The sequence below is a fragment of the Brachyistius frenatus genome, unplaced genomic scaffold (assembly GCF_029030835.1).
Source record: "Brachyistius frenatus isolate BFR_SWC_R1_liver_20210118 unplaced genomic scaffold, ASM2903083v1 Contig_11, whole genome shotgun sequence".
NCBI lineage: Eukaryota > Metazoa > Chordata > Actinopteri > Embiotocidae > Brachyistius > Brachyistius frenatus.
In genome coordinates this window covers 431631-456532 of record NW_027210610.1, presented here as the reverse complement: position 1 = coordinate 456532, position 24902 = coordinate 431631, and the positions used below count along the sequence as shown (strand labels likewise).

The window sequence follows — 24902 nt, the reverse complement described above, 5'->3', positions numbered from 1 at the left end:
TCCTGCTTGTCCAGGTTGGAGCTCTCTCTCTCTCTCTCTCTCTCTCTCTCTCTATACCAGGGCACTTATATGAATGTTAAACGCCAGGACAAGACTGGGCGCACATACACGCTGCAATAAGAACCGCCAGCCTCCCACGTCCTTGTCTTCACAATCTCTGTCTCGGTCCCGGAAACGGGCTGAAATGTGACCTCTGTGGCACGCGCGTCACAGCACCCCCGCTGGCGTTGAAAAAGACGCGCCACAGGTCCCGCTCGTGGTTTCCACCTGCAAAGAAAGCAGCCCACTTTAACTCATAAGCCTGTATTTAACATTCCTTTTGTGATACTGCTCTTTTTTTTTTTTTTTTTTTTGCAAACGCAAACAGGCGATTTGAATGTCGATTTATCCCACTGTGTGCACAGCCGGTAAGGACTCACGTGCAGTTTTAGGCTCCCATTGTTTTATATAATGGAGCACATCATAACACATCTCCGAACACTCATTAACTGATCCTGTCTCAGACACAACCCTAACTGGGTGATTTATATTGGTTGTTGTTACTCTGTCGGAGGATTCTGCACAATTAAACAATTAATGTTGCATTATTAATTTTATATTTGCCAAATTCAATAGTTTGCAACCACATACTTGTTCTAAAACCTTCTACAAAATAAACTCCAAATACGTATTAATATATACTTGAGGACCAGCGCAGGCATTTAAGCCAGACATTAAGCTATAACAATGCAGCCGTTTTTATAAATCAAGTGGCTCACGTTGCTGTCATTGAGATGCATTAGGCCTACTTTGTATCTTTATTTATTTTTAATGAAGTGGCAAAGTAACAAAAAACGGCAAAAAGTAATTAGATAATTCAGATATTAACAAAAGAGAAGGAAGCATAATTGATCGTAATGTATGTGAAATAGAATTTGGTCAATGTACCTAACTATGGTGAAGTCAAATTGTCAAACATCTGACGTGTCATGTGCAGTATACATAACACAGGAACACAAGACTGCACAACTGTCTGTCTTAGATTAAAGTGATCTGAACCTGTAAATATGAAGCCCAAAATATGCATCAGTCAAATGAATAATGTCCTCAACATTTTTACAGACTGATCACCCTAAAATCTAAAGTCAATATTCAGGTGACTAATGAGTAGGGTTATGGTCATGTTGAGTCAAGTGCAGGAACACAATCAGTATTATGATGAAGTGTATGGGTATATTTGACAAACCATTAAAGAGTGAGCCGCATGCACTTTTGATATAATTGATAGTTAAACTCTTAATCAGGCAGCGTTAGAGACATATTCTACACAGGTTTACGTAGGTCGATATTTATTCATTAAAGCCACTGCGAATCACGATGGACCACTGCCACTCCGTGGATCAATGCTGCATTGCAGCTCCAGCAGACAGCAGAACCACGCTTTCATTACAACAGAAGTACAGTCCTCTCTGTAACAGTCTCATCAGAGAACATACACGTCAGAAAAGGTTTGAAACAAAGTCTTATGAACTGTGATTGGTGGCACGATAGGGTTTGGAAAAGTTAAGTCCATCGTACTCTGTATTCCTTGGGTGCAAATGTAAAATCAAACCAATCATACATCTGATGTTTGAATGCAACTAACCACTTAAGACTACCCTGCATCCTCTCATGTCAACATGGATCCAAAGCCGTGACTAAAAAAAAACTAAAACTTTTCCCTTTTTGTTTGTCGAAACCAGACTGCATGTAAAAGCAGACGTAACTTCCGGGTCTGAAACATGCGGCCATTGCCGAACTTACTTCAAGTGCGCCGAGGGCCACTGGAGGTTGGCTCCAAAAAGGCTCCGGCTCCATAGACTCCCATTCAAATTCTCTCATGAAATAAGAAATCAATGCATTTTTTCCATTTGACATTTTGGTGTCGTTCGCTAAAGTCACTCCTTCTTATTATTTTTCTGGTGGTCCAGCTGAAAATAATCCCGTTATTAATTAGATAAAAATCAGCTTTTCTAGGGGGACGCGTGTGTTTGATTGACAGGTCTGTGGTGCAATCAGGTTTCCTCTTTAGGTGGGGAATGTGGGGGCGGGGGTATACTATCGTATACCAACCACATTTCTCATACACCTAAGTAAGAACCTAACTAGTACAAAGCCTCAGTAACAAGGTGAAAGTGTGCAGCATCTCACTGGGGTCATCAAAAGGGCACCTCTCTTTTCACTAGTGTTTCGTTGAGTTAGGACCACTCCGGAAAGGCTCAACAGAACTCCTGGCGTCCCTCAGCTACTCCCCTAAATACTCCGACCCACCACCTCTGCTCTACCTGCTTTACATATACTCTAGTATGACGTGTGCCTACATACTTTGGCAACGTTATCTTTGCCCAAAGTCACAAGGTCACACCTGAACATTGGTATTTACCCGGTCATCTGGTGTAAATCAAACATAGTGAATCATAAATAGCGAGCAAAAGTAAGCTGAATGTGTTCCAGCCATCTCTCTTACTCCCCAAACAACTTCAGTCAAACACATCTGCGGACGTTAAAGGTTTGGAGCCCCGAGGCTGACGAGGCTCAGCTTTCACTGTAGGGCACCGAGGATGGATGAGGGGGCAAAATGTGCGCTTCAGCATTTCAAGAACCTGGATACGTCAGGCCAGCTGTTGCGTCCAGTCAAGGAAGCTGGATTTAAAAAAAAAAAAAATGTTTCTAGGTTTATTTAGGTTCTTGACAAAGGGCTTGCTGGTGAAGGCAGGCAAATGTTTGGACAGCTGTTCTTATTGTTGCCAGGCTTCCCACTGTCCTTCAGCACACATACAGTAAGCTCACAGTGCATCTGAATGAATTGAAAGAGGTGCAGAGGAGGACTGTCACGCCAGTAGGTATTGTTAACATTAACCTTTACATGGGTTTTAATCCAGAAAACCACCACAAAACGCCTGAACTGAAGTCCCTATAAGCTGAAAAACTATCCTAACTGCACTTATGTAGTCGAGGATCAACTGGTGAACACAAGACGTTGTCACTCACTAAACTTGTGCGTAAGATATCCTAAATGTTCCCACTTTTTAATTATCCTATGAATCTAAAACGCAACAGATCTGTCTCGACATCTTAATTAAAGTCAAATAAAATGGTCATATTATCCAATTATACGCCCAAAGGAAAAGTCTACATTTTATGTCTCAATGCTTTATTTCTAAACGTGTCTGAGTGGATTAGACGCTTCATATGCAACTCTGGCTAATGATGGTATGACCGATGTGAAGCTGCAGCCACAATCTGCAGGACTGAAGCTCCTGGGCTACAACATCGTCAGACGTTTAATCGAAGATCTTGTAGTTTGCTCATGCTCATGCCTTTAATTTTCATTGTACGTGCCCATAAATTACACTAAATGGGCACAAATTTTCAGATTATTAATCAGCATCAGCACATCAAAGGTCGGACAACATTAGGAACAAGTACTGAAAGGGCTCCGAGTTTCTGCGTGATGAAAATAAAATCTGATTTTATTACCATCCATGTGAATGACCTCAACCCGTGTGAATGACCCAGTTGTTGTTCCTTCTTGTCGCCAGCAGGAGTCTCTGTTTCAACTCTTTCCAAACTACTGATGAAGGAATGTTTACAGTTTACAAACTCGCCCACAATGCTGCGCGGTGCGTGTTTCCATCACAGGGCTCATTTTACACAGCCGGCACGAAAACGGCTGTTTTAGGAGCACACTGCCTTCACCGACACCGATCCACCAACACGAGTATTTATAGTTGTAGGATGGATTTATTGTTTTTGACTTTAATGTTGGGAACATCGTGGATTTTCAAAAACGACATAATCTCCTCTCAAGTGTAACTCTATTGTTTTCTATTGTTCATTCATTGTTTTAGTGTTACACCGCAACCTCCAAAGGTCTGCATCGTCCTTGTAAATCCAACAGCCCTATTTTGTTTAAAGACTCATCATTATGCGCTCATTTATTTCAGTCGTTTATCATTATTGGATCATTAAAGTAGTTAATGCGCGTCCCTACGACCATCCAGACGAATATGGTTGTTTAAAAAAACAACAACACACACACACACACAATAGGCGCATTTTCTTTATTAGAAGCTGGAGTATTACCCGATATGTAACCTGTTGGAGCGTCCTCGGGCATGCGGAAGGGGAATTTGCCCTGCAATGCCTTTAATGAAAACATTCACCGTGTTATTACAACAAAGGAGAGAGGTGTGTGTGTGTGTGTGTGGTTGCAAAAGGTTGCAGTACCGCCGCAGTCCTCACCGATGTGTGCAGATAAGCTGCGGCACAAGACAGGACACACACAGAGGAGAGGTAGCCGTGCGAGAGCTGCCCAGAGCAGACACGACGCCGCGTTCACCGCCGGCTGTCCCTAATTTAACTCCGAGCGATGTAATTGGCGACGGCGGGTTTGTTTACCATATTTGGCAACATCGTGACACAGCGCGCGTGGGAATTGGACGAGAGCGGCCGTCATTCACAAAAAGTCTCGCCTTCCGGTCGAGCTTTACAAACAAAGCGCGTGCTCACGGGATTTGTAGTCCAAAACAAACGCTTTCTCAAGATTCCTCCGTTTCGGAAGTTCAACCTCCTTCGCGGCGATTTCAACGCCGCAAACATACCACATTTTTATTTTATTTTTTAAAAAAACGCGATTTCTGTCGTGAGGCTGTTTTTTGTTGTTGTTGTTGTTTTCGTTCACGTTCAGGTTTCAGCGTCGGGAGTTAATCCGCGCCTAACGGCCGAGCACGCGCCGATCCGAGACCCCCCTCGCGCTCAGCGAGCACACACAACAAGTCCCACCGCGCTCACCGATGCTCTCACGCGATTGGCCGAGTCCCGCCGTCAATCACGTCACGCTCCTTCCACTACCGCTCCTACAGTAAATATTTGTGTTTGCTCAACCGGCTGTAATGGTGGACGACTGAGGCGGAGAGACGGAATACAACCCGAGTGAAGAAAGAAAGAAAGAAAGAGAGACGCAGACGGAGAGAGGAAACACGGTCGAAAGTCTGCTTCAGAGCCAAGCCGCCGCGAGTTTGGACACGGGCTTCGTCGAAAATGGATGAACTCAAACATCAAGTCATGATTAACCAGTTCGTCCTGACGGCGGGTTGTGCGGCAGACCAGGCGAAGCAGCTTTTGCAAGCGGCACATTGGCAGTTCGAGGTAAAGAAGGAGAAGAAGAAGAAAAAAAGAAAAACACACACAAAACAAAACAACAAAAAAGGCTTTACATCGTTTTAGACTCGGCAGGCTAACGTTAGCCACACAGCTAATGTTTATATCTGACCAACTGCTCGTTTTGACTCGCCAGCCCGCCTCGCTGCACTTTTTTTTTTTTTTTTTTTAAACATTTGAAATTCACCACAAAACAAAGCTCTGGTGTTACCTATCTACCCCCGGGGCGCCATGTTACAACTTATGCTGCATTTAAAGTCACAGATATCTTTGGTGTTTGTGGCCGAAGTAGATCCAAAGCGGAGGGGAGTACGCGGTCGGGCGAAGCGCACAGCGACCATATCCAATTAGACTTCACTCCAGATTAAATACTATAATCCGACACATGACAGCAGAGTACAGGCGAGGCCAGAGTGCTGTTGTGCAATAAAGATGACCACAGTGTTGTACCGACTGGCCTACGAAGCAGTCGTTTGAATCATTATTGTTTAGTCTGCGGTGAGCCGATTAGGAACTAAGCTTTATTTATTTTCCTTCGCGGCGGGCTCGTTGTGTTGTTTTTTATAAAGTCTGCTGCATCAGTACACGGAAATGTCCCTTCAGCAATGTGTAATGAAGCATCACGTTAAATATGTCTTTCATTTTCTTGTGTTTCCTTTTAGACTGCCCTCAGTGCCTTCTTTCAAGAAACAAATATTCCATATGGTCATCATCATCAAATGGTGAGTGCGAGGAGGAGGACGAGGAGGAGATGATGATGATGATAATACTTTGTATACTCTTCATGTTTTTTTTTGTTTTTTTTTCTAAACATGAAATGATATCACACCTACATTTAAGGTAGTATTTCTTTAAGGCTGCCGTGTTGTTTTGGGTGGGATGGGGGCCCTCGAGCAGCCCTTACAGGCCGAGGGAGATGATGTTGTACTAACAATAACAAAGCACATGTCGGCCATGTTGTGAGCTTCCAGAAATAAACACACAGGCAGGCATGCAGCAGCAGCCACACTGAGAGAGAGAGAGAGAGAGCCTCTGTGTGCCTGGACAATATGGGAGAAACAGGCAGGGAGAATGAGAGCTGTAGATAAATTAAATGCCTCCATTTTTTAAAATTTATTGTAACAGCTGAGGTGCATGACGGAAGGAAAGGCCCATCAGTTTCTGAGTAAGAGAGAGGAGAAGAAAAAAAAAGTCTCTTTCCAGGAAGAGGACAGCTGCTTCTCACAAATATACCCCTCGTGCTGCTGCATTCGCCGCCGGTAATTCGTCTGTTTTCCCTGATAGGGTTGTTCCTACCCCCACACACACAACACGCACAGGGGAATTATAGAGGAGAGGGAGACGAATCAGAGCAAACTGCAAGGCGTTTGTGTTGTAGTAGACACTGCGCGCACACACACACACACACACACACACCATGCACACATGCACAGGGGTTGAACGTTATGAAACACTAGCAGTATTTGGGCTTTTAGCAGCAGCCCTCTTTGGCAGCACACAAGCCTTTTGTTTGCAGCTGCATCATGCATGGCAGCATCCAGCAACAGCTGCTCGCTGGAAGAGCCTGACATGGATGTGAGGGGATTTTTTTTTTTTTTTTTTTGGGGGGGGGAGACTAAATTGTTGATCCGTCCTTTTAGCTCGCTCCCTGTTTGTGTGTGTTTGACTCGCTGTGTGCGCGACAAAGACAGACATCAAACGGCATCACATTTTTCGCCTTTTATTTCTAGAGGAAAGGGAACGGGATTGGGATAAAAGAAGATTTGAGTTTTATTGCGTTGTGTGTGTGTGTGAGGGTGTGTACATTTATATCCTCCGAGTAGGGCGATATCACCACTCTGCATAGAAACAACTCGAGCTGAGCTGGATCCTTTTTTTTTTTTTTTTTTTTATCTGTGTTCTTGTATGAAAGGGAGGCCTTTATCATCTGATCAGTAAATAAGAGCATCTCAGGCCTCCATTTAGCTCATGAAATGTCTCACTTTAATTTAGAGAGTAAACACTTTGCCAAGAGCTGTGTTGTTCTTGCTGCCAAATAGGGCTCAGCTTGCTGCAGGGACTGGATAATGAAAGTCAGAGCACCTACGTGTGTTTGTGGGGTTCTTGTTATAGATGTGCTGATCTTTTAAAATCACAAATTCATTTTCACGTTCCCTTTTTTTTTTTTTTGTATACGTCTGCATGTGCGTGTCTGTTTGTGCATGCGTTTGTTGTGTGCATGCACAGCGTGGGTGTTTCTGTGAGTCACAACAGTACTACAGTAGGGCAGCGTGTCCAATCTTCCTGCAGCTTATCAGGCCACAGTGTACGTTGGTATACAAATCTAATCCACTTTGCTCGCTCTCGTTCTCTCTCTCTCTCTCTCTTTAGTTTTAAACATGAACAGCATGACGCTATATTTCTGTTATAAATGCGGTTGCATCAGTGCTCCGTGTTGCAGCACAAACTGAATTTATCCTTGAGGTTGGTGTTTTGGCTGGAAGCCTATCCCCAAACCCGATGGCCCCAACAGATCGCCGGTAGACATGCGATTCTTGGCAGCGTGGCGTGTTAGGACGTCATGTAGGTCATTGCGTTTGTGGATACTGTTCAGTGAGCTGGTTTCTGCTATTGTTTTCGAGGCCCAAAAACAATATACGATGCTGCGTGCGGTTTTGCAAATCACTCTCCTTTCTAAATCTGGCATCCTGGAATAGAAATCAGTCAGGGTTCAAAAGCCTCGTTGTTTAAGAAATACATTTTTTTTTTTTTTTTTTTTTAAATCTCAAAACAGTTAGTAGGTGAACATTCGGTTAGTAAGCTTTGGCAAGTCTGATTTTGTTTATCCGAGCTTTGCTAATGAATCCTTTGTGTATTGTATGTCGGAGGTTTATGACCTTTATTAAATAGTGGGAGGTGGTTGGTTCACTCACCAGTACAGTCTTGTGTAATGCTGTGAATGCTGGAGGATTTAGCTAAATCTCTTGTCAACGTAATTTCCTTTTACCAACAGTCCTGGACTCGAGGGAGTGCCTGTGCTTCGGCACATGATGTAAAAGAGCTGCAATTTTTGCCCAGACAGGCATTTAAGACTCTTGTTTGTTTTTGCATACATTATGTACACACCGTGTTTCAGTGAGTCATGCAGCCACATGTGGATTTTGTCTTGTTGAGCAGATCGTCTGTTTATCGCCGTGTTCCTGAATGAACTCATCGAAGGTTTCATGCTACGTTTACGCTGCAAGCGTTATTACTCAGATCTGACTTTTTTGTTTTGGTTCGGCTGTTCACATTATTTCTTAAATGTGACCTGTAATCAGATTCTACCTTGAATTGATTCGTGTGCGCAAAACAACAAAAACAGCCACGGCCGCTTCGATGGTTTGAGTCTTAAGCTTCTTCAAACTTGGTTTTAAGGCGCTTTACTTTTCACCGACGCTGTAACAACCCCCTCAAGTTTCGCTTGGACAGAACTGTCACTCCATACTTAAAAAGGTTAAGCCCTCACTGTCCATCCCCCGACTACCTCCATCGCTGCCGTCTCCAGTGTTTGCATCCAGCGAATAAAATCCGCCGGCTTAGAGTTGTGTCGAATGCAGATTTAGAGGAATGCAAAAGTCGAATGAACTCCGAAACGACTGTTCAGACCCGAGTTGAATTGCAAAAAAAATAAATCTGACCTGCATCTGATTTAGGACCACATATAGTACTGTCCCGAATCCAAATTTAAAAGGTTCAGTTTCATTTGTGCCTTTCAGACTGATGAGATGTGGCCCACTTTTTGCCTGCAGTGTGATCATGACTTAAGTTCCAGGATGAACACCCAGGTCCTAATCATAGTCCAACCTGCTGTGTTTTGTGTAACCCCTCCCTGTCTACACCCACACCCACCCACCCACACACACACACACACACACCCTGCCCATTCAAACACCGCTACCGCAACACATTCCTGCAGGATGCGACGATCACACGGACCCAAAATGGACCCTTTCACAGCAAAAAGGGGGCCGAGTGTAACTACAAACACAGCACCCTGTCTCTTACTCCAGTTTCTACGCTCTCACTCCTCGTTCCTCTTTTCCTCACTAACTCCGTTCTTTCTATTTACAGACGCAAAACATCATGTTCCATGTTTTCTCCATTTGTGGATAATGGCTCTCACTGTGGTTCTCTGGAGTCCCAAAGCTTTAGAAATGGCTTTAGAACCTTTTCCAGACTGATAGATCTCAATTACTTTCTTTCTCATTTGTTCCTGAATTTCTTTGGATCTCGGCATGATGTCTATCTTTTGAGGATCTTTTGGTCGACTTCACTTTGTCAGGCAGGTCCTATTGAAGTGATTTCTGGATTGAGAACAGGTGTGGCAGTAATCAGGCCTCGGTGTGGCTAGAGAAATTGAACTCAGGTGTGATAAACCACAGTTAAGTTATGTTTTAACAGGAGGGGACAAACACCTTTTCACACAGGGCCATGTGGGTTTGGATTTTTTTTCTCCCTTAATAATAAAAACCTTCATTTAAAAACTGCATTTTGTGTTTACTTGTGTTATCTTTGACTAATATTTAAATTTGTTTGATGATCTGAAACTTTAAGTGTGACAAACATGCAAAGAAATTGAAAATCAGGAAGGGGGCAAACACTTTTTCACACCACTGTATATATTTTAGAGATCCCCATAACTTATTTTCAAAGAATTTTTTTTAATGAATTGCAGATGTGCAGCTTGAGATATTTCCGATTCTTTGTTAATTACCAATTACACAAAAGTGTTTTCCCAGTTGCATATTATCACGCCTCTACAAAATAATAATTGGTCATTTGTAGGAACTCCTTCAAATAGTTCTTTGGAAAGTTTCGCTATAAAGCTGATATATTGTTCTGCTCGTGAGCAGCTGCGGGAAATCGTTTTTGTAATAATCCGGTGGACTGTTTAAAACCCGCCTGTCCCAGAGTGGTTCATTATGCGTCTCTATTAACGTAGAAAGAAAAAAAAAACTGATGCTTAACTGCATGTTCATACCAGAATCAGCGTTTCCATGATTAATATTTCTCCATGTGGGGACACATACAGCCACAATAAAGTGAATGAATCCTCATGTGACCGCAGACGAGGAAGTAGCCCAGCTGGATGACTTCCACCGCTGTCTGGGAACATGTGACCCCGTCATGTGACTAAAGCCACAAAGCCTGCTTTACATGTGTATAATTTCTGTCGAGAGTTATGGCTGTTAAAGGGAATCTGGTGAGGCTCTCGTGGCAGCAGTAAAGTCAGCGCTGTGTTGTTCAGGAATATGTTTTCTTTCGTAAGTTAGGGTAAAACAAGATCTTCCCCTCAAAAAATATTTCCCATTTTCTTTTCCCACTTGAGTCACATATACACTCTCATAATGCCTCCTGTTCTCGTCCCTCTATGCTTTTGTGTTAAAGTAAAAACAAAGAAACTCTGGTTCTTTGGCTGTTTAGCTTGCTCTTAAACCCAACCCATCCTGGCTTCGAAACTTGAACACAGTCACAAACAAACAGCTCCACGGTTTGAATGATCACCTTTTTATTTTTTTATTTTTTTTTAATTGCGCTGTAATTGCCATTTGTTACAAGCATCACGCATGAGGTCAATGAAAGCGTGATTTTTACGAAGGGCAATGTTCAGCTCTGACTGTCTGGGTACGGTGAGGTGGAGAAGAATAGTGCTGGGCAGTGATAAACGTGGGCGTGAGGTTGTTTAAAGGCTGTTTCCTGGCAATATGAACATCCAGCAGGAGAATGGAGGAGGGTTCAGTGTGTGTGTGTGTGTGTGTGTTTTTGGTAACCATAAACACTTGGTTTTGGTGTCTGGGTGTGGCTTGAAAAAGGATTTTTTAGAAATCCGAAGTTTTCTCATCCATGTAAGAGCTCGTCTCACTGAGCAATGTGTGGCGTGCTCATGCAGAAGAGCAGAGCTATAATTACCATCATAAATCATAACGTGACATCACGGACGACTGGCTGCTCCTGCTTCTCTCTCGTGTCTCCACCTTTGTCCATTTGTCATCACACTGCGAGAGATCGAGGAAGGATAACTGAAGTTAATAAAGGATACTTGGCTTGTTTCTTGAATGCCAGTTAGGAACCAATGAAAAGAAGTGGGGGAGGGCGTTTGGCTCGCACTTAGGGTGAAATAGGCTAATGGCAGGGGTATTTGAGTGTAAGATACAATAACTGAGTTAACACAAAGCTGCTTTGTGCCTCTGCCACAATTGTAACAAGGTGTCCTCTGTCCTGCTGGAGACATTACTTCCAGAAGTTTATTAGGTGCAGTATTTAGCTGAAACCCAGTTTATCTTCATGTGTTGGTGCACTACAATAGCATGTACATGCAGCAAAGTGTCTCACAGGCAATCATGCCTGGATCTGTTAATGTTGTTAATGGGTGTGTGTGTGTGTGTGTGTGTGTGTGTGTGTGTGTGTGTGTGTGTGTGTGTGTGTGTGTGTGTGTGTGTGTGTGTGTGTGTGTGTGTGTGTGTGTGATACAGCCATGCCAAGCAGTTAACCACATCTGAAGAGGCTTGGCCTGCGCTCAGCATGTTCCAGCATGTTGCCCTGCATGTTTCCAGGAGAACGGCTTCCCAGAACCCTAACCACACACACACACACGCATACGCACACACACACACACACACACACACACACACACACACAGGAACGTTGGCTCAAGGGACTCCGAGAATGGGAATCCATGTGGGATGGCTGCGAGGACCAGATGTGTTTATGATCGTCGGAGTCAGGTTGGGTTTCACACTGATTCTTGGAGTCACAGTCTCCACTTATTGACGTACACGGGAGTTTGTGACTGAGGAAACACAAGCAGCACGTGGGAACCTTGTTTGCTGCATAGAAGCAGTGTCGTCACTTTGTCTCCGGCTCGTTCTCCCAGGTCAGCTGCAGCACTGCAGTCGTGCTCAGTTCGGTCTCCGCGTCCTGCCGCTACTTCGCCGTACCGTTTCTGCGCCGCCACGTCCATCCGTTTCCAGTCTTCCCGACTCCCGTTCATGACCTTTGACACGTCGCCTGTCCCTGTTTGATCGTCGGCTCTGAAATTCCTTTGGAGATTACCAACGTGACACCCGGAGGGGCTGCAGGATTTAAAAGATTTCCTCGCAAACTCACATTCATTTAGCAGTTTGATGTTGGAAAATACTGTTCATGTTTTTAACAATGACGATTTTGGATTTTGCCCTTCGATTTTAAAGTGAGCCATATCCTGATTCTCCCCTCTGAGCGTTTGTTTTTGAACATTTGTCTTTGCTGTCGAGCTTCTATATGCTGTCGTCTCAAATGAATAACACAACTTACCTTTTGAAACGGCAACACTGAGACATTTTGATAAGATAAAACTCCTAAGATGACGGCGATCAGTGGTTCACACTGAAACTGACACTGATTAGAAAAACAAAATATTTTGCATGTGAGGTGAACGAGAAACTAATCGATGTGTATATGCAGCCTTAAGAAACGTATGTTTTGGCAGACTGAACCTGAGCGTATTCGTGTGTTGTTCCTTCTCGCGATCGACCTTCGGCCGAGTAGTTTCTGTTACCAGTCGGCAGGCCAAACTCCTTTTCCCAGATACCAGTGGGCCACTGAACACCTATTGTTAGCCTGCTGGCCATTATGTTGTGAGCCCTGCAAGTTGGTCAAACACACTCATCCTCCACTCCTCCAGTTCCCCTAGCGTCTGTCTGTGCTGCCTTTTCTTTCTGTTTTTACCTTTTTTTGTTCTTTTTTTTCCCTTTATCATTCTCCTTCGTCTATTATACATTATCATAATACACACAAAAACAGAGCACAGCTTAGCTAATGATCAACTGGGTTTCTATTGAGCACAATCCAGCCTTGGCCCTGTGTGTGTGTGTGTGTGTGTGTGTGTGTGTGTGTGTGTGTGTGTGTGTGTGTGTGTGTGTGTGTGTCAACATTAACTCTCACACACAGCCATCCAGAGCCTCTGGGACTCGGCTGCCTGACGCTGGGTGAGGGGTCGCGGGTGAGGAGGGGGAGGGGGAGGGGGGGGCGGACGGTCACTTCAAAAACGTTCAGCAGCACCTGTCCGCTTCTTTTATTTCGTCTGGGGGAGAAACATCCATTTCTGACACGCAGCCACTCCCATAAATATACAGACGGCCACCTCGTTGTTGGTAAGCTGTCCGACGGGATAATAAAACACGGGCACGGCGAGTTGCTCGTCTGGTCTAGGTCGATGCAGTCGTGGTGACTCCAACCGCTGCCAGACCTCTAATTCACGTGTAAAGAAATGTCCGTTTTCCCTGCCCGGCTTAGGGAGGATGTTGGTGATCACACAGATGGAAATCTTGCTGCTCAGCGTGGTGCGTCTCTCAAACTATTGCAGCTTCTGTGGAAGTATTACAAATTTGTCAACATAATAAGCTGTTTCGTAAGACAGTTGATTCCGAATGTTCAGGGATCAATGAATCTGCAGGTTTATTTAAGGAATTTATTTTGAATTTGTGTTGTTAATCTTTACGCCTTTAATGGCAGTTAACATCACTTAGATCTATAAAGGCCTCATTTTCAATTACAGGGCATTTCCATTGATGCAAACTCATGCAAAGTGGCTTTGTTTATTATTATTATTATTATTATTATTATTATTATTATTATTATTCTTTACTTATCTCTTTTTACTAAGTGTCCTTTCAGCATCAGAAGCAGCAGAAATAGCATTTCATTTCATTTCTTTGATTTTTACCACTTAAGCAAATAGTGGCTCATTATAATTTCTCATTACTCTGTCACGTCATCACTAGATTACTCATTATGGCCAGCGTAGTTGAAATGCAACACTTCGGGAGTCCATTTTTGGGATCCGCCTCCACAGCTGCAGCTTTTAAACAAAAAGCCGTGCCAGGCTACATACATCATAAGAACGCTCATTATTTAAATATTTAACAGACAAGCATAATCATGTGCTGGTAATGCAGCAACGGTTTATTCAGCCCTTTCTACTTTATTCTCTCATTACCTTCTTTTTCCATTTGGTTTCAGCTTTGTTTCCGTCCCCTCCTTCTTACCATCAATCTATCTCTTGGTTGCATCTATTTCTAAATCGACAGCATGTCCCATCATATGATCCATAAATGGAAAAGTTTATCCCGTCGCATCTGTTGTTTTGTGGGGTTTACGTTGCCAGACTACGAGTAAATCGGGGTTTGAATGTCAGTAATTGAATCCCATATAGACTCTCAAAGTAGTTTGTTTGCTGGACATAGTTTTGGTAAACTGTCATCTGTTGAGGTTTCAGATTTGCTCGTCGACACTCACAACACCCGACACCGTCAGCTAAACACAACGTCTGTGCTCTCTGCCAGTAATTTTATATACTGAGGAGACCTTTCATATCGTGTTGTTATTCTTGGTTCTCAAGTTATGAGTACTTCTTATCAGAGATAGATATCTACCCGAAAACATTGCTCAATTGGGGAAAGTTTTTTTTTTTTTTTAGATAGCTTTGGCAGGTCTCACAAGCTGCTGCAGCGTTCTTCAGAGTGGACGGAGTTTTGCATTGTTGGTGTTGCCGGGTTTGAATTTTGCATTTTTCCCACGCGTCCGAACAAACAAACAAACAAACAAAACAGGAGGAGTGAATGTTTCACAAAGCACACAAACCCCCTCCGAACGTGTGTGACGTAAATGAACGCGAGGCCAGTTCAGACCTGATGCCGGTGGAACCTCGGCATCCAGCACCCAACACCATCTCATCTACGCATGTGGTATGACGTCTTTATTCAACGCTTGTTCAGAGTTGATCGACCACACGTTTTATTTCATCACCGCGAGCTGTTAAGCCACTTCAGTGGAAACGGTTGAATTAAGGTTGAGTGTTTTCTTTTGTTTCACTGTAATATTGTTGGAACAGAAGCAGGGAGATCAGTCAACATTGAATGAGACGCTCCCGAAGGTGAGGCCTGTTGTGTTGCAACACGACCTGTTCTCAGTGAAGGGACGGGATGGTAAAATACATTTAGAACAAAAGGTTGGAGCTGTGATTAACCTTTAAGCCCTAGAGGCCCCCAATTGGGGGCCAGGGACTAAACTATTATTAAAATATGGACATATATACTCATATTTACACATCTGAACAAATCTCACGTGTTCCCTTTATTATTACAAATATTTTTTTATTATTATTTTTTTTATTGTGGTTACGGAGATATACTCATTTTGCAATTTTCGAGCAGAAGCCTAAACAATAGGTGAGTTTTTAAAAGGTTAAAGGCATCCTACACATTTGTTTGCGAGCATCTGTGTGTGAAGTTGATTTTGTCGTGGTAGTTCTCGTTCGACATGATGTCTCTTACGCGGTGACGTATTGTTGGAGGGTGAAGTATTATTTCAGATAGGACCGTGTGTTCAACGTTGAAACGTTGGTAGGCAAGCAGTAACATGAACAAAACAACATGTTACATATCGCTGCATCACTACGTTATACAAGTGGACAGACAGGCATATTCTGGCAATTCCACCGTCCTCTCTCCAGCAGTTCATTTGAAAGAACATGAAATGAAAACGCCGGGACGGAGGACGGAGACGTTTCACTGCGACACTCGGGCGTCTCTTGTTCGCCGCGAGAGCCGACACGCGATGTGTGAACTGAACGCAACGAGTCACAGACCGGAGAAAGAAGCGAGAGAAAGATGGAGGGAGGAGGAGCTGCACGTCAGGGGCTCGTACCCGTGTTCACTGCCGCGGGACCGACGGAGAAAAAGAAGCTGGATCGAAATACGGTTTCTGAAATTGTCCGATCAGCTCAATAGTTGCCGCAAGATCATTTCACAACAGTTGTCCTTTCCCCTCGTTTAAATGTCTCGGTCTCTTCGCTGTTCATGTTTGGACGAGAGCGTGAAGACGAAGCCAAGAGAAGCTGGAACTGCACGACGGTCGCTTGCCGAGTATCACTTGGATGTGACACTTTCAGCCAATAAGGAAGTCTGTTTATTTGCTTGAGCTTTATTCATGGAAACCAGCCGATCGCATTTCACCCGTTGCAAAAGGGGAACTCCTGAGAGACTGAGAAAGAGTGTGTGTGTGTGTGTGTGTGTGTGTGTGTGTGTGTGTGTGTGTGTGTGTGTGTGTGTGTGTGTGTGTGTGTGTGTGTGTGTGAGGTGTGGGGTGGAAGCACTGAGGTAAATGTTACATGGAGGAGGTCAGCCGGTGACACGAGACGTAACTGGACCCTCCGCACGACTTCACGAGAGGACGCCTGCTGCCCGGCACACGCACACACTTCATATTTCAGAGGAGTGTCTTCGAAATAACTTCAGCTCATCTGCGTTTGTGGACACACGCACACGCGCACATAAACACACACATAAACAGAGGAGTGTTAAATGTTTACGGAGCAGCCATGTTTGGAGCGGTCACCGCCGGTCCTCCATGCGTTCCTCATGCCGGACTCATTAAACGGGCTTGACGGGAGGGTGGACGGGGGAGGGGGGGCGGTGAGCCGCTGTGACTGCAGAGCCTCAGCTCCCCGTCCCGTCGACGGGAGATCTGTGCTGCTTCCTCATAACAACCGTCCCCATGGCAACCCTCTCCGTTGGCTGTGTTTTGAACACAAACTGCCTCTCGCTGTCTGTAATTCCCCCGTCGCTCCGTCTGTATCTTCAACCAGCGCTTGTAACTCTCTCTGGTGTATGTGCTGCTACATGCTCTTACTTTGAAGGTCCTCACCTTCATACATCACTAACTCTCAACATCTGCTCATGTTCCTAAACACTGGATGCCTTAACAGATTTTTTTTTTTTTTTTAAATTTTTTATGGTATTTTCCTCCTTTAGATTTTTGTATTAACTTTTCTGTTGCTAGGTGATCCGGCTGGTTTGTTAACCAGCTCACAAAGCCGGCAGCAGGTAGCAGTTTGTTTGGGTTAACTTAGCTGACTCTTCTCAAGTAACGACGGTGTCTGCAAGTAGACGATTTATTGTTTCACAGCGACCTCAATGTGAAAGCAAGGTTACCTCACCAGACCGCTCGCATTACTCACTCACTCACTCGTACTTCTTCGACCAAGATCCAGTCATTTATCGACAGCTGACGAATATTTCCTGCCGGCTTTCTTAGATACGAACTAACCAATTCAAATCTGGTGTGATTCCCACTCAGTTCTCCTGCGCTCAACTGTAAACCCTCTTTTTAAATGAGCACATTTGTGTATTCCCATACATGTGCACGCATGCAGAGCCACTTTCAAATGAAATATGAACCCCTTTGTTGCGTCACACATGCTGGTCATTCCTTGGGGAACCGGTTGGATTTGGACCACGTCTGTTCACGCCGGCCTCGGCAGCTCTTTGCGGTGTTTCCGTCTCCCTGCGTCAGTGCGGCGAGGAGTTAATCTGCTGCCGGGCAGCTTAATACACGCAAAAGGGAAAACACACAGTAACCTGCTTCCTCAGTACGCCGCACCGGAGCGAGGCTTTTAATCTCCGTGCAGGATGTGCGAGTTTTCACCTCTGGAGTTGTTTCCTCCGAGACGGGTCTCTACGGCCTTTGTGCTCTCATACCGTGCGCTCAAAACATCACGCGTGTTTAGAAAATACAGACGAAGGGAAGCAGCGGCACGTAGCAGGATGTGTCCCGTAATTGTGTGCTTATTTGTCAGAGAGTGGAGGGTTAGGGTGTTTGTGCGTGCGTGTCGGCTCACTCTGCGACGGGAGCGATAGTTGTGGACGGGTCTGGACTCCACCGAATCTTTTATCGGCGTAACGGTGTCCGATAAGTCGGATCCGAACTCGGATTTTTTTGAACCCGGTCCTCGTCCCCGTGGGTCGATACCGTCTGCGACTCCGACTCTGCCCAAGGTCTCCTGCACAGACGGGACGCGGCCTTTTGTTGTGGTTTTGTCGTCGGCCTCCCCCCTCCTGCGTCGGCCTCCCCCCTCCTGCGTCGGCCTCCCCCACCCCCCCTCCTGCGTCTCTAAAGCGTAAAAATGAATAAGTTCAGGTGGATTGTGTTTATTTACACCTGCTTCTCTGTGTGCGTATTTATGGACGAGTAACTCGGATGCAAAAGGTCTTGCAGGACAAGCTGAAAGGTCATGTGTCAGCACTTTCGGACTCATGTTTCCATTCCTGGCCAGTAGGCCTCATCTATTGTGGGGGTTTTTTAATTTATTTTTTTTTTAACCCGAGTTCACAAACCAAGGTTGGAGAAATGCAGCGAGCGCCTCCACTCGCTGCCCACCGAGAACAGGAAGGATCACAGAGGTCACCTCGGCATTCCAGGGTGTCTCTTTACCGCAGGAAGCCGCCTCGGAGACATGAGCCAGCGTTTCCCGTCAGAGTGCACAGTGGACACGCTCACCTTTCATAACGGCGTGCCTCTCCGGGAACCTCTGGCTTGCCACGGCCCCTGGCCCTCAGTCCCCGGCCCACGGCCCTCGGCCCTCGGTCCCTGGCCCCCGGCCCCCGGTCCCTGGCCCCCGGCCCACGGCCCCCGGGCCCCCGGGCCCCGGTCTGCGTTCGTGGGACTAACCTGCGAGCCGCAGCACTTTTAGGGGGCGAGGTGGTTTGATTACAGCCCCGAGGGAGGAATGGTCTTCCTGTCGCTGTGTTGTTGTTTTGTTTTGTTTTTTCTTCTGAAGGCTGCTTGTGTGCGAAGACTGTGTGTCACAGTCTGCACATCCTGGGCGACGGTAGATTAGATACCGCGGGTCAGCCTGAGTTCTGCTTGTCAGCAAGGGGGATGTTGTTTTCCTTTCCTTTCCTTTTGGTCTAATACCCGTGCGTGGCTGCAGCTGTTTATTCCTCACAGCTGATTCATGGAGAGTGTGACTAGTCTCGAAACTTCACCCACAAAAGAAAGCAGTTCATGGGAAAACTTCAAGTTGTCTTTGAGGACGTTTGTGGGAAAATGTTGTCAAAGTCAACTTGATTTATCAATTCACCGCATGCCCAAAGACATACGGAGAGATCAAAATATTGTTTCTCACAGTCCCACGGTGTGCAAAATAAAAAGATAAAACCAGAAAATGATGAATATGCAACAGTAGAAACAGACAACGACCACAGTGACGCTCAGCTGCAATATACATACGTACAACGTGGTGCAAATTAACAGTACAAGTTCTTAATAAAGTCACAACTTTCAGGTTTGCGCATGAAAACGGCACACAAATGATTAATAACGTTGATTTAAATTGAATGCTGGCGCACGTTCATATTCAGTCTCATAATCCCAATCCTCGGAGCTGCCGAGGTGCTTTCTTCCCGTGTTGAGTCCTTGTGATTGAGGGTTGTTTTGTCGTGCCTGCCCTCTTAGCCCAGGTCTTATTTTTAGAGTGCGAGCCTGAACGCGCCACCTCTGCGTCCCTGTGGAATACAGTAGGTTGTTGTTGTTGTTGTTTTCCGGGTCACAAATGGATGGGGACACACCGGAGGAGGGGAGGAAGCAGGTCATGGAGCAGTGTGCTGAGAGGCTGTGTTAGTGACGACGACGATGATCATCATGAGGAAGGCTTGCTATTTCTGAGCAGCCAAACATGTGGTCGACATGGCGTCGACATTGGTTTTGGCACGTGGGTGCATTTGTGTGCGTTCGTGTTGCTACTAAAACTCCTCCGCTGGTACAAAGGTGCTCGTCTGTTAAACCAGGTTGAATGCCACATTTATAGATGAAACGGGAAGTGGAAGTAAACGGAGGGCTGTTATGTCATCAGAACCCTCTACAGGAAGCAGAGAGTGGCTGGTATTCCCCTAGAAGTCCCTTCAGCTGTACAAACAGCGCGCCTCCTTTTCTGCGGTGTTGAAAATGGCTCGTCCAGGACAACGTTATTCGTTGGTACGTGCAATTTTCCCCGGCGATAAACGGCTCGCGTCGACAAGATTTGTCCACTTCGGCCGCATAGGAGCGCGGTGAACTCGCTCCATCGGGGTTTTGGTGTCACTCGGACGTAATGAAAGAAGAACAACCTCTCGATGGCCTCAACATTTTACAGTAGACAAAAACCCATTATACACACGAGGAGGAAATATCAGTTTCTCCACCGATGGTGCGTTTCACTCTCTGCCTGCAAGCAAATTGACGGCCTCTGGAAGCATGTTTTATTTGGAAGTAGAGCCGTTTTAAATAACTACGGCTTGAAAAGAATTGAAACGATCAATTACAAATGAATAAATCGTCAAATTTAAAAATGTAAAAACAATAAATAAATAAATTTTAAAAAATCATTCAAAAAGTCAAATTCCGTAGTCCGAGTCCGACGTTAAAATACTGACACCTCAGTCACCACAGGGAAAAAAAAAAAAGACGTGCGGGTGGATTTCTCCTTCAGGATCTGCCACCAAATTCTGACAGAACTGTGACTCGCTCATGACCTCGGTGAGGCAGTCTTCTCCCTGTCCCTGTTTTAATCTTTGTCCTCCCCTGCTCGTCCTCAGATGTGCACCCCAGCCAACACACCAGCGACGCCCCCCAACTTCCCCGACGCGCTGACCATGTTCTCCCGGCTGAAGGCGTCCGAGAGCTTCAACAGCGGCGGCGGCGGCGGCGGTCCCACGGCCGCCTCCGTGGCCACCTCGCCGCCGCCCCCCCAGGTCGGCGGCTGGGGGGTCTCACCAAACGTACCTAATGTGCCGCAGCCTCCGCAGGGACTCTGGACTCAGGGGCCGCCCCCCACGCAGCCCTGCCCCGCCTGGCCTACGGGAGTGAACCCGCGCGCAGGCGCCGAGCAGAAGGCCAGCGTAGCGATGGAGGCGGAGAGATGAAGGGCCGCACGGGACTGAAAAAGACCCCGTCCCCGTCCCCCCCTCCCTCCTCCTCCTCCTCCTCCTCCCCCGCCCCCTCCCCCCCCCGGGGGGGGGGGGTGATGAATGTGGGTAGAAAGGGGTTTGGGTCTTTCCCCACCACCCCCACAAAAAAACAAAACAAAAAAAACCCCAGATGATATGGAAAGAGACAGAATCTACGCAAACCAAGAAAAACTCGACGTGGACAATTTAAAGAAGAGGAGAAAACCAATGCAAACATCAGTACAAAAATAAAATAAAAAGATGCGCACACGTATAGTAATAAGAGAGCAACTGAAATATTTGTTAGTTTTTTTTTTTTCCTAAGCAAATGCATTAGATGAAAAATATTATTGAACTAAAAAAAAAAAAAAACAAGAAATGGAAAAACATTTTTTTGTCACGCCCAAGGATTCTACGTGATGTTCAAGGACATTCAAGGCAGCGAACTTCAGTTTCTTTTTTTATTTTATTTTTTTCCTGTTTACTGCCAGTGTTTTTCAGCCACTGGTGTTCTGTGTTTCTGTGCTGCATGAGGAGAGAGGAACTTGCAATGCAGTGTTTTAGATTGACTCAACAAAAAAAAGAAGAAAAAAAAACAACAAATCATCACGCACTTGAGTGTGAGTGTGGACGCATGTGAGCGGGTGGTTCAGTTTGTAATCAAAAATGTATACACACACATACATATATATGAATATATATACACACACACACACACACACACAACTACACACACATTAGGGTTTAGAGGAAACACCTCCATACTGTCATCCCCATCGTCAAAGGTGGGACTTTTTCTTACCTCACCTGGTGGTCACCTGACTTCTTTCAGCCAATCAGGGATTCTTCTTAAACCAACTGTTGCCGCCGCCGACGCAGGACATGTTTTTAAAGGTTTTTTTGTTTTTTTTTCTTAAAGGCAGCAGCCGCTCTGGTTCACGCTAACCGATCCTCGCTGCAATGGCTTTTCCTGACACAGTTTTAAACCTGAACTCAGACTGCAACTGTCCACTCTGTATTTTTTTTTTTTTTTCTTTCTGGAGATTTGGGTTATTACAAGAAAAATCATGGTTTAATATAATATTGTTTATAATGCTAATTGTTCTGTTTTTGTTGAAAGGTTGAGGGAGGTGGCTTTGAAAATGGATGGGGACTTCAGGTAGATCTTTTTTTTTTTTTTTTTTTGGAAAGAGTGAATCAAATGCAGCTAAAACGGCTACAGATAAAAACAACAACACGACTACTCCATCTTTGTAGACAGAATTGCCACTTTGCATGACGTGTTCATAATGTGTAACATCTTTTGTAGCAAAACATACATGTGGGCGAAACATGTTTTGGGAGGGGGGGCGTGGACATAAAGGTGAGGGTGGGGGCGGTGGGTGTCATTCCCAAAGTTTATTAGAAATGCAATAGATGTCTCGCTCTAAAATCAGACAAAGTGTCTTTAGATTTGAGAAACAATAATAATAATAATAATAATAATTTAAAAACAAACGGAGTGAGACGGCTTCAGGAAGCCCACCGCGGGCTGTTTGGGGACACTACAGACTACTTTCAGATATACAGTATATAAATATATATACACCCTCAGATATTGTACTGCTGAGGGGTTTTTACAGCATAGTTTCGACCTGTCCTTGGTCCATTGATACTGCTGAGGGACTGTTCAGGGAGGACTCTGATATACGGCAATATTTTAAATGAAGGGTCTGGCCCTTTTTTTTTTTTTCCTGTTTGGATTATTTTTACATAAATGAAAGCAAAGAGAGAGTAAGAAGAAATATTTTGAATAGCTGAAGGTCTTTTGTTTCTAAAGGATACAAAGATAATTAGGAAAATTATGGATGTAATAATGAAAAAAAAATAAAAATAACCAACTTCCTTTTTAAAAAATTATTATTATTATTATTTAGACTAAACTAACGAGTTCATCCTTTTCTCCATGCTTCATACTTTATTTGGTTAAATCAGAGCGTTTCTGGGTGGGCCTGTTCCCTAATGGTTTCTCATGTATGTCTCTCCCCCCCCCCCCACCCCCCCCCGCCCCCTTTGTATGACTGTATGAGACCATTCCCACAATATTTGTGGACTACCTGATAATTAACTTATCATTTTTGTGAACCTAAATAAATATTGTATGTCAACCTACTCAGGATGGTTTACTGGAGTGTGTGTGAGTGTTGGCGCTGGCGGTTGATTTGATATGACGGGGAGCCTGTATGGACCGTCCAGATCGTGTGCGTGTGCGTGTGCGTGTGCGTGTGCGTAAGCATGACAGCAGAGCGCTGCGTTCAATAATGACAGGAGGAAGACGGATGGATCATAATCTCACACTTGGCTTCCCCTCTTGTCAGGTGAAGCTGATGCAGTCTCCCAGCCAGACTCCACAATCATGTCCTACAAACCTCTTTCTCTGCTGCTCCGTCTGTCTCTCCGTCTCTTGACTCTTCGCAGCACAACGTGGAGCATCGGGAGATGAAAGCCAAAATGGAGGAGAGAGAGAGAGAGAGAGAGAGAGAGAGGGAGTTCAGCTCTGCGGCCGTCGCTATCTTCACCTCCCCTCAATCCACGGCTCCTCAGATGTAAACACAAACAAATACCAGCTGTCCTCATGCACGCCATCGCCGAACTTAAACACACACCGCACACATGCCAGTGGTGCAGCGGTGGTGGTTTTAGGAGGGGTGACAGAGTTGTCTCTGTCCTCAGCTCACCCTCCTGACTACTTCCTCCTGTGCAGGAAATAAAAGAGGTTCCTTGCGCTGGGTGTGTGTGTGTGTGTGTGTGTGTGTGCGTGTGCGCGTGTCCGTGTCTCCCCCTCCAGCTGACGTGAGCTCAGGTGAGTGTGGACACCTCGGCATCGAGACCCCCCCCCCCCCCCCCCCCGAGCACGTGGGAGTAGGAAACACACGGAGTTCGTCCAGCAGCAGCGCAGCATCGCCCGCTGTGTAGAGGCGGGAAACGAGGCCTTCGAGGCCGTTGCTCAGTGACCACGATGTCGTAAATCAGCGACGACGTATTCAGACAACGCTGAACTAAGCCACCGGTTACAATAATCTGTAGCTCACTAAACATACTGTATGTGTAAATTGTGGAGTGATGCAGCGCAGTTCAGTTTTTCTGTCCTTCACGCAAACCGGGACGCTGTTTTCTGGGTCACCGGATGGTGTGCGGACACAACGCAGCTTCACATGCAGCCACCGTAGGACACTGAAAGGTCCACCGCTGGTAAATTGGTCCGACCTCAGTCTTAACTGTATTTTTTTTTTTTTTTTAAACTAATAGAAACGCTTTCATTTGAAAATTCCTGTTTGAAACGTAACGAAACTCTTGTTTTAAATCATTATACACACAAATCCCTTTTTAAAGGTACCCGGCAGCAAACAACGCGTATAAAATGATGAGCGTTGTCAATTTCATTTGAGGAACAAAATGCACTCGAGAGACGTATTGGACCTTCCTGTGCATTTTCTATTCAGGTGAGAACTTATTTTTGTTTACAAGAAAACCGGACGGTGCGCCTTCGGTTCTTTTCACCGTGTCTGGATACACGTCGGCTGTTGCTAAACGCTCTTTTCCTTCCCTTTTTGAGACGCTGCTGGAACAACTTGAGCTTGCAGAATCGAGAGGAGAAATCCCTTCATGTGAGTACAAACGTATCTTTACACATCAAAGCTCCAGTCAAGCACAAATAAAGCACGGGAAGGTGCAGGCGAAGAACAGGACGGCGCTTGTGGCTCAGGAGCTGATGTTGTTGTTGGAAGCTTACAAATTCAACACGGTTCTGTTCTTCTGTTTTCCTGTTAAATTGACGAGACGCTCAAGTTTCACTTAGTACATATTAACAGAACCCCCCCCCCCAGTTTAACAGTTTGGTTTTTTTTTGCAACAGCAAATGAAAGAGAAAGTATAACGTATAGCAAAGACTCGGGGAGCAGAAGATAGGTTAAAAAT

At 45.2% G+C, this 24902-nt stretch overlaps 1 protein-coding gene across 1 annotated transcript; it reads left to right on the top strand.

Annotated features, from left to right (window-relative positions):
• The first annotated feature begins 4692 nt into the window (after positions 1-4692).
• ubald1a (UBA-like domain containing 1a) lies at positions 4693-23096 on the top strand. The gene is made up of 3 exons (XM_069691301.1): positions 4693-5169; positions 5844-5903; positions 20595-23096. The coding sequence occupies exons 1-3, from the start codon at positions 5062-5064 to the stop codon at positions 20919-20921; spliced, it is 495 nt and encodes a 164-aa protein (XP_069547402.1). The 5' UTR covers positions 4693-5061; the 3' UTR covers positions 20922-23096.
• The last annotated feature ends 1806 nt before the right edge of the window (positions 23097-24902 follow it).

Excerpts from the sequence above, each read along its gene's own strand:
- ubald1a (XM_069691301.1), top strand. The coding sequence starts at position 5,062 with ATGGATGAACTCAAACATCAAGTCATGATTAACCAGTTCGTCCTGACG. Across the intron at positions 5,170-5,843 it reads CGGCACATTGGCAGTTCGAG|ACTGCCCTCAGTGCCTTCTT; the intron begins GTAAAGAAGGAG and ends GTTTCCTTTTAG. Across the intron at positions 5,904-20,594 it reads ATGGTCATCATCATCAAATG|ATGTGCACCCCAGCCAACAC; the intron begins GTGAGTGCGAGG and ends GCTCGTCCTCAG.